Source organism: Equus caballus, chromosome X (assembly GCF_041296265.1).
Source record: "Equus caballus isolate H_3958 breed thoroughbred chromosome X, TB-T2T, whole genome shotgun sequence".
NCBI lineage: Eukaryota > Metazoa > Chordata > Mammalia > Perissodactyla > Equidae > Equus > Equus caballus.
In genome coordinates, this window is record NC_091715.1 from 63,378,822 (window position 1) to 63,397,243 (window position 18,422).

At 37.3% G+C, this 18,422-nt stretch overlaps 1 protein-coding gene across 1 annotated transcript in view; it reads left to right on the top strand.

The window, feature by feature from the left end:
• The window catches only part of HEPH (hephaestin), a 114,965-nt gene that overhangs the window by 86,013 nt on the left and 10,530 nt on the right, over positions 1-18,422 (top strand). Inside the window, exons 16-17 of the mRNA XM_023633451.2 lie at positions 15,625-15,731; positions 17,163-17,388. Coding sequence (XP_023489219.2) covers positions 15,625-15,731; positions 17,163-17,388 — 333 coding nt within the window. The remainder of the gene's footprint in view (positions 1-15,624; positions 15,732-17,162; positions 17,389-18,422) is intronic.

An 18,422-nucleotide genomic window follows, 5' to 3' on the forward strand; every position in this document is an offset into this window, starting at 1 on the left:
TTTTCATATGCTTATTTTCATCTATAGATCTTCTTTGATCAGGTGTTTGTTCAGGTATTTTGCCCACTTTTATATCAGATTGTCCATTTCCCTGTTGTTGACTTTTAAGAGCTCTTTGTATAATTAGGATAGCAGTCATTTATCAGACATGTCTTTTGCGAAGATTCTTTTCTCAATTTGTGGGTTGTTTTCTCTTTTTCTTAATAGGCTTTCCCAAAGAGACGTAGTTTTAAATTTTAATGAAATTCTACTTATCAGTTATTTCTTTCATGTATTATATCTTTGGTATCATATCTAAAAAGTCATTGCCAAACCCAAGGTCATCTAGATTTTCTCCTCTGTTATCTTCTAGGAGTTTTATAGTTTTATGTTTGAGCTTTAGGCCTGTTATACATTTTGAATGAACTTTTGTGAAGGATGTAAGATCTGTGTCTAGATTTCTTTTTTTTTAATGTGGATGTTCAGTTATTTCAGCACCATTTTTGCGTCCCTTTAAATGATTTTCTGTCTCTTGTATTCCTTCAACTTGTCTTTGGATTTAGAGGTTTAATTTTTTTAGTAAGGAATACTTCATATGTGGTTATGTGTACTTCATTTGCATCACTTACTGAGGCACATAATATCTGGGTGTCATGTTTTTACTTGTGTTATATTGTTTGGTAGGTTTATGTATTGTCAAAAGTATTTATACACTGATGAATTACTTTCTTGGTCCATTATTTTATTAGGAATTGTAAAATGATGTTCTTCATTTATCATTTCTTTTTAGACTTTTAAAACTATCCTTTCATAATTATTTTCTAATTTTATTGTATTATTGTCTGAGAACATGATTTGTGTGGTTTTGATCTTTTGGAATTTACCAAGACTTCCTTTATAGTATAGTGAACAGTTGATCTTTGTATATGTTCCTCATGTGCTTAAAAATAAAGTTTAAATTTTATTTTGGGGTTGTAGGAATTTTATATACAAAAATAATTTGTTACCTGAATTTAATTCATTTCTGAAAACATGTTCAAGAGTGAATTTTCTGATAGTGTAAATCTATATTCCATTCTTTCAAATGGGGAAAATGATAAATTTCCAGTCATCTAAGAACCCCAACCACTTTCCCAAAACATTACTAAAATACTGTATAACACCTGTAACAGACCTCCAAGGATTTCTGTATAATTATCTATTTAACATTTACTGAACTTACTAGGAGGATTATGTTTCTGAGCATAACTCAATGAACTTGCAATAATCAAATACTATAATGTAAAGTAAGTAAACTATAATGTGTTAAAGGAATTATCTGAATTTAACAAGAGATTGGTAATGTCTCCAGGCATCTGACAGAAGCAAATACTGGAGTCCATGAAGAACTAAAACTTTAGAGATTTACTGTCCAATATGGTGGACATGAGCCACGTGTGTATTTAAACTTAAGTTAATTGACATTAAATAAAATGAAAAATCAGTTCCTCATCACACTGGCTGAATTTAATGCACTTAGTAGTCACATGTGGCTAGTGGCTACCATATTGAAGTACAGATATAGAACATTTCCATTATCATAGAATGTTCTATTGGACAGTGATGATTTATGGAAAGAAGGGGGAAGAGTGTAGGGCAAATGCACTGCATATTTATGTAATAGGAACTTGAGATGTGATCTTATCAGGAGAGCTGAGCTATGGTTATAGTACAATCTATATTGTTTTGGAATTAGGTTCTTTTTATGGCCACAAACAATTAAATTATAATACGGTTTTGATTTGAATAGTGAATTTGGGGTACAAACTTTTACACACCTTTATAGCAATATTCTGATTGTCATAGAGCAGCTAGCAAATACCTATCTACTAGCTGAAGGTTATTAATTTCACTTTTAAGAACTTTGGTATATTGACTTATTTTTGTTCTGATTGATATAACAGTTTCAGCGAGGGGTGTATTAAAACACCTAGCTATAATTGTTGTTGTAATATTTACTCTCCAAAGTCCTGTCAGATGTTGCTTGATAAATTTTAGGCCTCTATTATTGGATGCATATATGTTTATGATGGTTATATCTTTTTGCACTTTTCTTTCTTTTATTAGTATATACCCACCGTGACTTCTGGATTTTCCTATTTTAACAAGTGGGTAATTTCTAATGCCATTCACAGAAATGAGAATGAGGGTTCTTTAGGGGAAGACTAAGCTTGAAGGGAAACACAGTAGATTTGTGAACAAATTTGAATGTGAGATGTCCATAAGACATCCACATGGGGTAAGGAGTCAGATATATAGATATGTAAATAGATAGATATAGATATAGATATAATCTGAAGGCAGGAAATGTGGAAGGGTTGGCCTCAAGATATATATTTGACAGTCAGCAATATATAGATAATATTTAAAGCCCTGGGACTAAAATAAATTACCTGAGGGGAGGATGTGGAGCAAAGAGGGACCAGAACTGAGTTACAGAGAAATGAAGCATTTAAACGTCTAGTAGGAAAGGTGACTAAGATGGTAGGAAGAATCAAGGAGAGCATGGTGTCAAGGAAACAAAGAAAAGCAGTATTTTAAAAATGAGGTTGTGGTCACTTGTTATATTCTTCTGAGAAGTGGAAGGAGTTTGCGGAAAAAAGTGACCATTGGACTGTGTGGTAGGCAAAAACAAATGGCCTCTGTTCACATGTTAATCCCTGAAAACTGTAAATATGTTGGGTTACATGGCAACAGGGAAGTAAAGCTACAGATGGAACTATGGTTGCTAATCAGCTGATTTTAGATAGAGAAATTATCCTAGACTATCCAGTGTATCCAGTGTAAACACGAGGTTCCTTACAAGTGAAAGAAAGAGGCAGAAGAGGAGATCAGAGTGATGCAGCATGAGAAGAATTGACCCACTGTTGCTGGCTTTGAAGATGGAGGGAGGGGCCACAAGACAAAGAATGCAGGCAGTCTCTAGAAGCTAGAAAAAAAACAAGGAAATTGATTCTCCTCTAGAGCCTTTATAGAAAGGAACATACCCTTGCCAACACATTGATTTTAGCCCAGTGTGACCCATTTTGTACTTCTGACCTACACAACTGTAAGAATATAAATTTGCATTGTTTTAAGCCACTAGATCTGTGGTAATATGTTACTGCAGCAATAGGAAACTAATGAAGACTGCACCATTGAAGTCACTGGTGATCTTGACAAGAGCCATTTCAGTGGAGTGATGGGAACAGAAGTCAGGTTAGATGGACCAAAGAGTGAAAGGAGGTGTGGAGGTGAAGGTAGAGAGTATCAACAACATTTTTGGAGGCTTGGCTGTGAAAACTATGGAATTTCATAGTTGGAAGGTAATGTGGAATACAGGGAAGATTTTAAATTTAATATTCTAGGGCTGAACTGTCTAATAACATAGCCACTAGTCATATGTAGCTATTTAAATTTAAATTAATTAAAATTAAACAAAATAAAAAATTCAGTGTCTCAGCTGCACTAGCCATATGGGTCTAATGGCTACTATATTGGATAGTACTGTACTAGAGCATGTTCAAATGTTGTTGACAATGACCCAGTAGCGAGAGACTGATAATGATGTAGAAGGGAGGGAGGGAGGGAAGAAGGGAGAAAGAATCTAAAGGATTAAGATAAGTGAAAATGGATAGGAGATGAGATACAGAGCATGAATGAGAGAAATTCATATTTGATAAGAGAAAAGATACTTTATTGTTTGTAACTGGACCACAATAAAGAGAAGATTGGTGCAAATCTGAGACATTTGCATATTTGGAATGGAATGATGAGAGTTCTCTTCTGACGGTTTCAGTTTTCTGATTCAAATCTGGGGCAAGGCCACCAGTGATGTCAAGGTGGGTGTGCTGGGACATAAAGTTTGAAGCAAAAGGAGAATATGTGAAACTGCTGTTTCAGAGGGTGGAAAAACATGATTTTCTGAAGAATAGAATAAGACTGCTGAAAAGTATAAAGGACCCATCTTAGGTTTCAGATAATGAATTCCAAGTAAAACCAATCTTTCTTTTTGTGTGTGTTTGTAGTTTGTGTTTTATTCTTTGATTTTCAAATTGTCAAAGATATTTTGAAATTGTAATGCTCAGTGTTACTGAGGACACAATGTAATGTGCATCACCCTTGAGGGTTTAAATTGGTATAACCTTTCAGCATTATTGGAAAAAAAAGTGGATGCAACCGAAATGTCCCACAAGGAGAAAGCAGTTATATTAATTATGGTAAATCTATAAGATGTAGAGTTTATTTAGCCATTAAAGTCATGCTTTTGAAGTGTTTTAATAGCATTGGAAAGTGCTGATGATGTAAAGTTAAATGAAAAAAATGTCATGCTCCAAAACTATATTAAAAACTATTATTCCAATTTTATAAAATAAGAAAATATGCATATGTATATATACATATACATGTACCTACCAACCCACATATATTTATATGCAGTGAAAAGAAATGTACTTAAATATAAGAGAATACTAATATCTATATAATATATTACAGTGTTTTTAATTTTCTTCTTTGTAGTTTTCATAGTTTCTAAAATTTTCAGCATTGAACATGTTTTATTTGTGTATATATATATATATTTAATCATAGAAGTAATACGTGAATGCATTCTCATTATAAAATAGAATAGGTACAGATAAACAAAAGCCTCCTTGGTCCCACCCTCAATCTCAGCCATCTTCCCAGAGGTAACTCATCTTATTAATTTTGTGTGTTTCCTTCTAGACCTTTTTCTTTGCATTTACACACATTGTATGTACATATATTATTTACTAACCAGAAATACAGTTATATGAAAAGAAGAGATATGTAGAGAAAGGTAAACTAATGAAAGGGACCAAAAGGGAATGTCACATTGGTTAGTGAACCAGGAATGAGTGGTATGCAAACGTCAAACAGTTTTAAGGAAGCAGTGGTTTAAGGTGTCAGATACTACAGAAGATAAGAATAATGTTTGCATACTGTTCTCATCCCCATCCTGCACCCTTTGGCAGCCAGGCAGCCTTTGTTTAGGTAGCAAGCTAGACAAGCTGGCTTTGGAAGTTGTTTTGAGATGCTAAAACTAGAAAAGGTAGGGAAAAGAAGGTCCCATTGTTGCAGTCCAGTTTGAGATGTGCCAGAGGGGATATGTGTTTAAACTTCTTGCTTTAATAACCTCTCCTCTTTCAAAGGACTAGCATAACGTCTTTGATCTGTAAACAAAGCATTACTGCAATAGTTACTCTAATGCAGCCTGACTCATAGTGTCTCGTTGACTCACAGGTTTTAGCTACTTTTCCTTGATGCGGAGATGAATGTTTGATATTACAGCAGATGACTCACAAACTTCATGTAGCTAATTTCCTAGCTTGGAGCATGTTAAAGAAATAAGTATCTCAGGGCAAAAGAAGGGATGAAGTCAGGTTTGGGGACTTCAGTGGAGAAGGGAGGGGTCAAACATCCCCAGTTGCATTCATTCATCTTTCAAAATTGGGTTCCAAAGTGCAGGAGCCAAGCTGCAATGGGAGACAGGAGAAAGTAAGGTGGACAAGGAGGCTTGTACCAGAATAGAAGGAAATCATGAGCTTAGTGAGGAGCTTCCTGGGCAATTGCTGGGAACACTGTCAGAGAGTCAGTCACTTGCATATTTCTGGGTGACGGCAGGTTAGCATAATGGTTTGGTTTAAGCTTTGAGACAGGAAGCATAAAGTCCAGACAACACAAAAGGGCTCTAAAGTATCTGTTGGTTTTGACAATATGGAAATTGTTGGAGGTTGTATTAGTTTGCTAGGTCTACCATAACAAAGTACCACAAGCTGGGTGACTTAAACAACATAAATTTATTCTCTCACTGTTTTGGAGGCTAGAAGTCCAAAATAAAGGTGTCAGCAGGACTGGTTCCTTCTGAGAACTGTGAGGGAAGGCTCTGTTCCAGACCTCTCTCCTTGTCTTGTAGGTGACCACCATCTCCCTATGTCTCTTCACATTGTCTTTCCTCTATGTGTGTCTCTGTGTCCAAATTTCCCATTTTTATAAGGATGTTAATTATAATTGGATTAGGCACCACACTAATGAACTCTTTAAAATTGATTATCTCTGTAAAGACCCTATTTCCAAATAAGGTCACATTCTCAGGTAGTGGGGGTTAGGACTTCAATATACAAATTGAGAGGCATACAAATTGACCCATAATACAGGTTATGACAAGAGCAATTCTGGTGGAGTGGTAGAAGTAGTAGAAGCCAGATTGTGCAAGATTGAGGGGTGAATAGGAGGTGAGGAAGTAGAGACAGTAAATGCTGACAAAACTTTCAAAAAGCTTAGCTGTGAAGGAAGACAGATAGGGTGGGAAAGGCAGTAGCTTGAGGGAAATGGGAGAGCTAAAGGAAAGACTTGAACATAATTTATATGTGGGAAGGAACCAGCAGTAGAGAGGTTGAAGATCCATGAGGGAGAGGAGAACCAAGTCTGGCAAGAAATGGGAGGGATTGGGACCGAGAGCTCTCATGGAAGTATTAGCCTTGAGTTGGAATAGGAGTATTTCTCCCTCTGAGGCTTGAGGGCTTGGTGGATATGGATACAGATATGCTGATGGGATAGGGAGTGGTAGTACAAGGGATGAGAGCATTCATAGAGTGGTGGTAAGAGCAGGAATTCTGGAGATAAACTGCATGGGCTCAAATTTCAGCTATGACGTATTATTTTTGCAAAGTTTTTTTAACATTTATACTCCTCAGGTACTTCATCTATATAATGGAATTAAAAATTATATCTCTCTCTTAGGGTTTTTGTATGGATTAAATGAGTTATGGAATTATAAGTGTTTACTAACATTATTGTTCTAAAGAATTGGAGATAAAGTCAGCTATTGAGAGTGAGGAGGTAAGGAACAGATGGGGCTTGAGTGTGGTGAGAGTTTGGAATTGTCACCATGGGGAACAGGACAGGGAGCTATGAAGAGCAAGTAAAAGAATTGTCAGGCAGCACTGAGGACACAGCTGAGGCTGTAAATCATAAGTTTGAAGAGGCAGCAATATGCAAAGTTGTACAATTTTTTCCAGCTGTGCTCAGCAATTCCTGGTCTAAGATCTGAGAAAGCAAATTGTAAGATAGATCTAGGGAGGGCAGTGGTACTCAAACTTTACTGAACCTCAGAATTACGTGGAAGGCTTATTGAACCATAGATTGTGGAGTGACAATCTATCACAGAGTTTCTGATTCTGTAGGTGTGTAGAAGGTTCCAATAATTTTCATTTCTAATAAGTTCTTAGGTAGATCCTGATGCTGCTGGTCCAGGGACTATATTTTGATGACCACTGGTTTAGGGGAAGGTGTCATGAATGAGATTGGAGTTGGTGGAGGGTATTTGGTGTATGTAACAGAGTAGGCAAGAGGACATGAGAGTTGAGGACATCTGTAAAAGAATAGTTCAAGTGCTGACCATGGCTATGGGGGGATTCAGGTTAGATGGGTAAAAGGGTGGAGTCATGGTAAAAGAAGGTGGAGGAAGATAGGGATCTTCACAAGGTCATAGCACTTACCCCACTTTATGATTCATAAGTTTTTATTTGTTTACTTATATATTATTTCCCTCCCCCACTAGATTTGAAGAGGACAGGGATCATGTTGTTTTGTTCACTACTCTATCCCAAACACCCAGCAAATACTATGTGTTCAATAAAACTCAGCAGCTCTATGAATGAAGAATGTGGATGCTTTCCCCTATGACTGTGCTTGCCTAAGCCCTTCTCATTCCTTGAGATTCAGGCCAAGCCTCAACTCTTCTATAATACCTTCTCTAGTGATCAATACTTCTGAACTTCCGTAGTTGTTGTTGTTGTTTTACTCTACAGGTACGTTGCCTTTTTTTGGTATACAAGTTATGAATTTTAACACATGTATAAATTAGTGTAACCACTACAATAATTAGGAATCATAACAGTTACAATCTCCGCCCTCCCCCAGCAACCCCTTATCTGTCTTCCATCTGTACAGTTTTATATACATATATATATGTATATATTTGGGTATATACATATATCCTGACAAAGGATATGTCTTGAAGGCACCACATTTTGTTTAATCATTCATTGTTAAGGGACATTTGAGTTATATTTAGTTTGGGCTCTTATGAATAAAACTGCTATGCGTATCGGTATAGAAGCTTTTATGTGAACATAGTTCTTCATTCTCTATAGCAGATCCATAGATGTTGCATTGCTGAGTCATACAGTAAGGGGATGTGTAACTTTATGAGGAACTCCCAAATTGTTTTCCAGAGTGTCTATATCATTTTATAGTCCCACTGGCAATGTATGAGTGATCCAGTTTTCCTAGATTTGGGTTAGCATTTGGTGTTATCATTATTATTTTTTTTAGGAAGATTAGCCCTAAGCTAACATCTGCTGCCAATTTTCCTCTTTTTGCTGAGGAAGACTGGCCCTGAGCTAACATCCATGCCCATCTTCCTCTGCTTTATATGTGAGACGCCTACCACAGCATGGGTTGCCAAGCAGTGCCATGTCCACACCCATGATCTGAACCGGCAAACCCGGGACACCGAAGGAGAAAGTGCGAACTTAACTGTTGCGCCACCAGACCAGCCCCTCGCTATTTTTTATTTTAGCTATTCTGACAGATAATATCTCATTGTGGTTTTAATTCACATTTTCCAATTAGATAATGATGAAGAAAACTTTCATGTGCTTATTTGTCATATATATATGTCATCTTTAGAGAAGTGTGTTTTCAAATTTTGTTCCATTTTTATTTGGGTTATTTGCTTTCACATTGTTGAGTTTTGAGAGGTCTTTATGTATTCTGGATACAAGGGTGGAAGCTTGGCTACTATAGTCAGAACAGGCCCCTCTGAGGAAGTGATATTTCGACTGATACTTGAATTATACATAGGAAACAGCAATATTAACAAAATTTCAGAACAGCTTGACCCACAAGTGCAAATACCTTGAGACAGGAATGATCTCAGTGTGTTTAAGGAATAAAAAGGAGACAGTATGGCTGTAGCATATTGAGCAAGATGGAGAAGAGTAGGAAATGAATTTGGAGAGAGAAACAAGAATCAGAGATATTATGTAGAACCTTGAAATTCATGGTGAGGAGTGTTTTTTTGAAGTATAGTTGACATAGCATATTATATTAGTTTCAGGTTTACAACATAGTGATTCAACATTTATATACATTACTAAATGATCACTGTGATAAATTTAGCAACCATCTGTCACCATACAAAGTTATTACAATAGTATTGACTATGTTTCCTGTGTTGCACGTTACATCCTTGTGACATTTATTTTGTAACTAGAAGTTTGTACCTCTTAATCCTCTTCACTGATTTAGCCCATCCCCCCACACCACTCCCCTCTGGTGACCACCAGTTTCTCCTTTGTATCTATGAGTTTGTTTCAGTTTGGTTTCTTAATTTGTTTTGTCTTTTAGATTTCAAACATAAGTGAAATCAGACAGTGATACCGTATTTATCTTTCTCTCTCAGTCTTACTTCACTTAGCACAATACCCCCTAGGTGAGTATCCCATTGTGGTTTTGTTTTGCATTTTTCATATGACTTGTGATTTTGAGCATCTTTTCATGTGCCTGTTGGCCATATGTATATCTTCTTTTGAAAAATGTCTACTCAGTTCCTCTACTGATTTTTTAATTGGATTGTTTGTCTTTCTTTGATATTGAGTTGTATGAGTTCTTTTTATATTTTGAATATCAATCCCTTATCAGATATATCATTTGCAAATATCTTCTTCCATTTACTGGTTTGCCTTTTCATTTTGTTGATGGTTTCCTTTGTTGTGCAAAAGCTTTTACGTTTGATGTACTCCCATTTGTTTATTTTTGCTTTTGTTGCCTTTGTCTGAGGAGATAGATCCAAAAAACATTGCTAAGATTGATGTCAAAGAGCTTACTGCCTATGTTTTCTTCTACCAGTTTCATGGTTTCAGGTCTTACATTTAATTCTTCAATTCATTGTGATTTTATTTTTGTATATGGTGTAAGAAATGGCCCAGTTTTATTCTTTTGCATGTAGATGTCCAGTGTTTTCACACCATTTATTGAAGAAACTGTCTTTTCCTTGTTGTATATTCTTTCCTCTTTTGTTGTAGATTAATTGACCATAGAAGCATGGGTTTATTTCTGAGTTCTCTATTCTGTTCCGTTGATCTGTGTCACAGATGTCTTTGTGCCAGTACCATACAATTTTGATTACTATAGCTTGGTAGTATAGTTTGAAATCAGGAAGTGTGAAACTGCCAGCTTTGTTTTTCTTTGTTAACATTGCTTTGGCTATTTGGGGTCTTTTGTGGTACATGCAAATTTTAGGATGATTTGTTTTAGTTCTATGAAAAATGCCATTCACATTTTGATAGGGATTGCATTGAATCTGTAGATTTCCTTGGTAGTATGAACATTTTAACAATATTAATTCTTCCAATCTATAAGCATGGGATATCTTTCCATTTATTAATGTCATCTTTGATTTATTTCATCAGTGTCTTATAGTTTTCAGAGTACAGGTCTTCCCTCTCCTGCTTTAAATTTATTTCTAGGTATTTTATTCTTTTTGATGCAATTCTAAATTTGTTTTCTTAATTTCTCTTTCTAATAGTTCCTTCTCATTGTATAGAAATGCAACACATTTCTGTATGTTAATTTTGTATCCTGCAACTTTACTGAATTCATTAGTTCTACTAGTTTTTTGGTAGTGTCTTTAGGCTTTTCTGTATATAGTATCATGTCATCTGTAAACTGTCACAGTTTTACTTCTTTTACAATTTGGGTGCATTTTATTTGTTTTTCTTCACTAATAGCTTTGGCTAGGACTCCCAGCAGTATATTGAGTAAAATGGGCAAGAGTGGGCATCCTTGTATTGTTCTAAATCTTGGAGGAAAATCTTTCAGCTTTAAACCATTGAGTATAATGTTGGCTGTGGGTTTGTCATATATGGCCTTTAGTGTGTTGAGGTTCTTTGTCTTTATACCCACTTTGTTGAGAGTTTTTGTTATAAATTGATGTTGAATTTTATAAAATGCTTTTTCTGCACCAACTGAGATAATCATATGGTTTTTTCCTGTGTTTTGTTAATGTGGTATATCATGTTGCTTGATTGCAGATGTTGAACCATCCTTGCATCCCTCGAATAAATTTCACCTGATCATGGTGTATGATCCTTTTAATATATTTTTGAAGTTAGTTTGCAAATATTTTGTTGATGATTTTTTCATTAGGGATATTGTCCAGTAGTTCTCTTTTATTGTAGTGTCTTTGTCTGATTTTGGTATCAGGGTAATGCTTGCCTTGTAAAATGAGTTTGGAAGCATTTCTTCCCCCTCAGTTTTGGGGATAGTTTGAGAAGGATAGGTACTAACTGTTCTTAAATGTTTGGTAGAATTCACCTGTGAATTTGTTCATGAGTCTGGATAAAGGTTTATCAATTTTGTTTATCTTTTCAAAGAACCAGCTCTTAGTTTTATTGATCTTTTCTGTTGTTTTTTCACTTTTTCTATTTCATTTATTTCCACTCTAATATTTATTATTTCCTTCTTTCTGATAATGTTGGGCTTAATTTTTCTTCTTTTTCTAGTTCTTTCTGGTGTAAAGTTAGATTGTTTACTTGAGATTTTTCTAGTTTCTTGGAGTAGGCTTGCATCACTATGAATTTCCCTCTTAGGACTACTTTTGCCACGTCTGATAGATTTTGGAAGGTTATGTTTCCATTTTTATTTGTTTCAATGTATTTTTTGGTTTCCTCTGATATTTTGGTTTCCTCTGATTTCTTTGTTGACTCCTTGGTTGTTGAATAGCATGTTGTTTAGTCTCCATGTGTTTGTGTTTTTTCCCCAGTTTTCTTCTTGTAATTGATTTTTAGGTTCATACTGTTGTGGTTGGAAAAGATGCATGATATGGTTTTAATCTTTTTAAAATTATTGATGCTTATTTTCTGGCCTAATGTGATCTATCCTGGATAATTTTCCATGTACAGTTGAAAAGAATGTGTATTCTGTTGTTTTTTTAATGAAATGTCCTGTATATATCTATGAAGTCCACCTGGTCTAACATGTTATTCAAGGGTGATGTTTCCTTATTTATTTTCTGTCTGGTTGATCTATCCATTGATGTAAGTGGAATATTAATGTTCCCACTACTATTGCATTGCTGTCAATTTTTCTCTTTATATCTGTTAATATTTGCTTTATATATTTAGGTGAGCCTAAATTAGGTAAATAAGCATTTGCAAATGTTTTATCTTCTTCTTGAATTGACCCCTTTATATCATTATGCAATGTCCTTCTTTGTCTTTTGTTACAGTTTTGATTTAAACTCTATTTTGTCTGATATAAGTATTGCTACCCTCTTTCTTTTCATAGAATATCTTTTTCCATTCTTTCAGTTTTTGTCTATTTGTATCTTTATATCTGAATAGAATTTCTTATGGGCAGCATATTCGTGGATTTTTTTTTATCCATTCAGCCATCCTATGTGTTTTTATTGGATAATTTAGTCCATTTACATTTAAATTAAATATTGATAGCTATGTACTTATTGTCATTTTGTTAATCGTCTTCTGGTTGCTTTTGTAGTTCTTCTCTGTTCCTTTCTTCTTCTCTTGCTTTCTTCCCTTGTGGTTTCATGATATTATTAGTGTTATGTTTATATTCTCTTTTCTTTATGTTTTGTGTAACTATAATATGTTTTTGGTTTGTGGTTACCATGAGGTTCATATATATATATACATGTATAGCAGCCAACACTCATGTATTGTTTTCCTGATTTAACTGAGTTGTCTATCTGTGTTTCCTTGTAGCTCACTGAACTTGTTTAAAAAATTATTTTGAATTTTTTGTCAGGCAATTTGTAGATTTCCATGGCTTTAAGGTTGGCTACTGCAAAATTATTGGTTTTTTTGGTAATGTCACATTTCCTTGATTATTCATATTTCTTATAGCCTTGCATTGATATCTCCACTTTTGAAGGATCAATTACTTCTTCCAGACTTTGTGGACTGACTTCTATGGGGAAATACCTTCACCTACAGTTGAATGCAAAGGTACCAGCTGGGTGGGACATGGCATCTTTGGCTTTGTGGGTGTTCAGAATTGGCTCTGGCTCTGGGGAAGGCACGGTATACAAGTCTACATGCTGGTCCATCACCTGAGGTTGGTGTCAGTGAATACTGCAGTTGTCCTCAGTGACCAAGTCTGCTGGTGTCCACAGTTGTGGCAAGGGCTATTGGAGTCCTCAAAAGTGAAGGTCCTTGGATCCTCCTGTTCATTTATTTTCCCATGGGACAGTCATGACTTAGGGCATCCCTTCTGGCACCATGTTCAACATGTGGGTGCACACACAGCAGCTCTGGCTGCTGTGTCTGGGATGCACATAAGTAGCTGTGGCTCCAAAATTCTGCAGTGTGGGCCTACTCTTTGCTGCAGTGATGCTGATGTATTGTGAGAGGGACAACTCATATTGGAGAAGAGAGGCCAAGTGGCAGCTGCTTCTGGTGGAAGTAAACACAGTGGCTCCTTCTGAGTAGGGGAGCCTCAGCAGAGCCTGCTTCTTTTGGGAGGCTAAGCAGCAGGAGCTCCTTATGTGTGGGGGTCATTGTAGCAGTGGCTCATTCTCTGAGGGAACACAGATGTGGTGGCTCTTTATGGGGGAAGGGAGCATCGGTGGCTCCTTGTCCTGGAGAACACAGCATTGATAGCTGCTTGTCATGGGAAGGGGGGTGAAAGGAGAGTAGTTTCTTCTGGATAGGGAAGGCAAGGAATGGCATTGACTCCTCCTTGGGAAGATGTAGTGGTGGTGGCTCCTTTTAGGGGAGTGGAGCAGTGGCAACTCCTTCTCTAGGAGGACATAATAGCAGTGGCTCATTGTGGAGCTGGAGGCAAAGGCCCTGTGGCTCCTTGCGGGGGAAGCAGATTGGCAGTGGTTCCTTGGGTAGGGGGCAGGGCAGCAGCTCCTTCCTGTGAGAGGCAGGGCAGTGTAGGCTCCTCCTTTGAGGGCAAGGTGATGGATGGCAGCTCCTTCTGTGGGGAGGAGAGCATCCATACCTTCTCCTTGAATTGGTGCAGAGTGGCGGTGGCTCCTTCTTGTAGACGCAGGAGAAGGACATGAATGCCAGGCAGCTCAGTCAGCTGGGGTCAGTGTCAAGAAAGGCTGCCTTGTGGTGAAGGGCTGCTGGGGTGCTCCTGCCTTTTTTTTTCTTCCTTGGGGGTTCCCTATTGGTGCCTAGCTGTGCTGGACTGAGGTGAAGTAGGAAAGATACTTCCTACACATTTCTATATGGTCATCTTTACTTTTTGTGGTCCACTGGGCTGCTACAAGTTCTTGGGAGAGGAGCAAGAAGCTCTCTCAGAGCTATTTTTGTTGGTATAGTTATATATTCCTTGTTTTTGTTGTTATTGTTGGGGGAAACAAGCATTGGGACCTCCTCACCCTGCCATTTTGCTGCTGTCAGCTCCTGTATAATTCAATGTGTATGAAATGTTCATGGACAAATCTATATAAACATAAAGTAGGTTAGTGGTTGCTCAGGGCTTGAATGAGTGGGTAGATTAAGCAAGGGAATGATGGCTAAGGAGTGCAGGGATTTTTTTTGGTGGTAATGATTTTTCAGAAATTGATTGTGGTGATGCTTACAAAATTCTGTGACTATACTAAACATCATTGAATTGTACACTTTTAAATGGATGAATTGTATGGTATGCAAATTATATCTCAATAGAGCTTTTATAAAAATTAATATGGCATCAGTTGGAAGATGGATTGGAGAGGGCAAGACTTGGAGGCATAGAAACATGTTACGAGGTTTTGTAATAGTCCAGTTGAGAAAATAAGAGTCCAAACTAGGGTAAGAGTATTAAGAATTGGAAGGAGAAGAATATGACTGTAAATGTGGAGATACAATCAATAGGACTTTCCCTTTGGTGGGATGTTGAGTATGTGAAAGAGGGAAGACAAAGAAGACTAAAGTTTTGAGTCGGGGTAAGTAGGAGGGTTTTAATGTCATTACTAGACACTGGGAGCACAGATTAACAGGGTTCCTTTTTCAAAGGAAGGAGGTGAGTTCATATCAATTTTATTTTTTGATGTGCTGTCAAGACAATCTTCAAAGATGACCAGTATATAATTGAAAATTTCATATTGGAGCTTAATAACAAGGGAGATTAGGCTAAGTATTTAAGAGTCATCAATAAATAGATCATAATTGACATCAGAAAGGTGGCCAAAAGTTTCCATGCAGAGAGTGTGGAAAAAAGAGAAGAGGTCTGGAGAAAGAGCCTTGGGGAAACAGCTGCATATAGGGGGCAGCAGTAGGAAAAGCAAACCAAAATAGAGCCAAAGAAGGGAGGCTATGATAAGCAGAGAGAAGAGTAGCAGAGCTACCTTACCAGAGGATTGAACCTGGGCCTTTAAGGATAGGAACAATGAAGAGAGGCTGATGGTGTCCCAGGAGGGTGAAGAACAAAGTCACAAAAATAAAATGGAGACTGGTATGGAAATTATGGAGAACGACCTTAAAGATCCTGGGATTCACCCACCACAACTTCTTGGGATACCTGGGAGTTGAGAAAAATTTCTGACCTGGTCCAACTGGAGATTCTTCTTACCCTTCCTAGGTGAGGTTCTCACTTACCAATGGAACATCCCAGAGAGATCTGGCCCTGGGCCCAATGATTCTGCATGTGTTTCCTGGATCTATTATTCTTCCGTGGATCCCATCAAGGTAAAGATAATATGAGCTTCCTGGAGGTGAGTCTCAGAAATGGGCAGACTGCCTGGCAAAAAGAAGCTGTTAAACAGGTGTAATAAGGAGCCCAGCCCTGAAATACTAGAGCTGAGGGTTTGGGGAAAATTCCTAAAGTGCTGGGCTTATTTTAGTAGACAGGAGGAGGGATGAAGGGAATAGGTAATCATCACGTATTTTTTCTGAAGATTTCTTTCCTTGTATCTTCTTCTTGGATCCCATAAGATAACAAGCTCTCATTTAAAAAGCCCAAGATTGATTGTCAAGAGATTGGGCTTCCAGCCCCAAATATGGTTCTATCTTGCCTTTGGAGTGACTTTAGACAAATCATTCTGCCTTTGTTTCCTCATCCAGAAAGTGGGTTTATCTATCTAGCCACCTATCCACAGCCAGCTATCAGCAGTCACTTATTGAGAGCCTACTACATTTTAGGAATTTTACTTGGTGCTTTGGGTGATATAAATATAAGATACAGTTCCCAACTTCAAAGAGTATTATTTACTTGGAGGAGACAGATAAATACAGAAATAATGTTAGCATTAAATACAGTCGTCCCTAGGTTTCCATTGGGGATTGGTTCCAGGACCCCTGCAGATACCAAAATATATGGATGCTCAGATCCTTACATAAAATGACATAGCATTTGCATATGACTTATGCACAGCCTCCCAAATACTTTAAATCATCTTTAGATCACTCATGATACCTAATACAATGTAAATGCTATGTAAATAGTTGTTATACTATATTGTTTAGTGAATAATAAGAAAAAAGTCACATATTCAGTAGAGGTGCAAACATTGTAGAGCTTTTGATCCGTGGTTGGTTGAATCTGTGGATGAGGAGCCCGTGTATATGGAGGGCTGACTGTATATATAAATGTAAATGTAAATATAATTATAACAAAAATATATTTTAAATATAGCATATTAGCAGCTCCTTAAAACCATATAATATAAAATGCTATGGAGGTCCATGAGAGAGTGATTACATCTGCTTAGAGAGAGGGATGAACAAAAGGGAAGCTGGAGAAGGCCTCACAATGGAAGGTACATGTACTTTGAACCTTGAAAGCTGAATAGCAGTATGCCATAAAATAAGGGATATGGTGATTGGGAGGGCATTACAGGAGGAAGAAACAGCGTGAGAAAAGGCACTGGGTTGTGAAATTGCTTGTAGGGCTTGGAGATCAGTGAATAGTCCAGCCTGGCAAAAGCATTTTACCTGTGTCCCAGGATGGTTGTGAGGATGAATTCAGGTGATATAGTGGAGAAGCTTATAGATGTAAGATATTATGATGAATTTCTGAGGGCAGAGTGGGCTTGGGTGTCAGCTTGCCTCCCTGTAGAGCACTGCCACTCAGGAACAACCTCAACTCTTTCACTCTCTACCCCTTCCTCCTATCCTCAGGACATGTATAGTGGCCTAGTGGGGCCCTTGGCCATCTGCCGAAAGGGCATCCTGAAGCCTGATGGAGGACGGAGTGACGTGGACCGAGAATTTGCCTTGTTATTCTTGATCTTTGATGAGAACCAGTCTTGGTATTTGGAGGAGAATGTGGCAACCCATGGGCCCCAGGAACCAGGCCGGGTTAACCTACAGGATGAGACTTTCTTGGAAAGCAATAAAATGCATGGTCTGTAAAAGAGAACCTACCTTTCTTCCAAAGAAGTCCCCACTGGTTTCATGGGGGTATCAGATAGGCCCATCACTACCTAAGGGAGTATAATTCCTGAAAGGATGGGAAGATGGGAAGGTGAATGGGGAAAAGTTATAAGAAATATCTCCTACTATTATACATTTATATACACAAATTAGAGACATGGTGGTCCACATTAGGTCAGGTGCCCAGAAAACAGGAAGCTGACTCTATAAAGTTGCTGTGGTGACACCAGCACATTTTAACATATTAGAGAATGCAAGATGAACATTTATGAGCCTCAATGTACCTGGAGAGCTAGCTGCTTCAGACCCCTCTGCTTTAAAATCCTTAGTCTCTCAATATTATCTTATTTCTTTACTACTCTGAATCTGAGGTCTGCTTTTTCAATAGCTTCCAAAATAGACAAATGGACAGCTTGTCTTTTAGTCTATCTTTAAAACAAAAATTCAATTTACAGATAGAAAAATTGAAGGGAAGAGCCTCAGAGAGTAGCCTACTGGGTTTATATTACACACAAGGAAGAGCTTTTTGACACTCAAATGGATTTTTGAAGGAAATTATGCATCCAAGCCTTCCTTTGTTCTAGAAATCTGTGTATAGTTTCAAAAATAAGAAAAAATCTCAAATGAGAGGGAGAACTTAAGCGCAGTGGAATGTTTGAAGTGATTTCTCAGTATCCCCTCTAGTGAAATATTTCTTTGATCTGAGGATAAGGTACAGGTTTAATAGTGACTCTAATGAACCTCAAAAGTAGTATCTCATTGTCATACACATTCTAGCTATTTCCCCTTGATGAAGATATGAGTGATTCACATTGGAACAGATGATTCACAAACTTTACAAAGTGAACTTTTTAGCTCTTGTAAAATCAAAGAAATAAATTTCCCAGGACAAAAAGGGAATGAGGGCACAGTTAGATTTTGCTAGTGCAAGGGTTTGGCTAATGCCCATTTCCATCTGTTTGTTTATGTGTTCATTTGTTCAGATTCTTCAGGTATCAATCCATC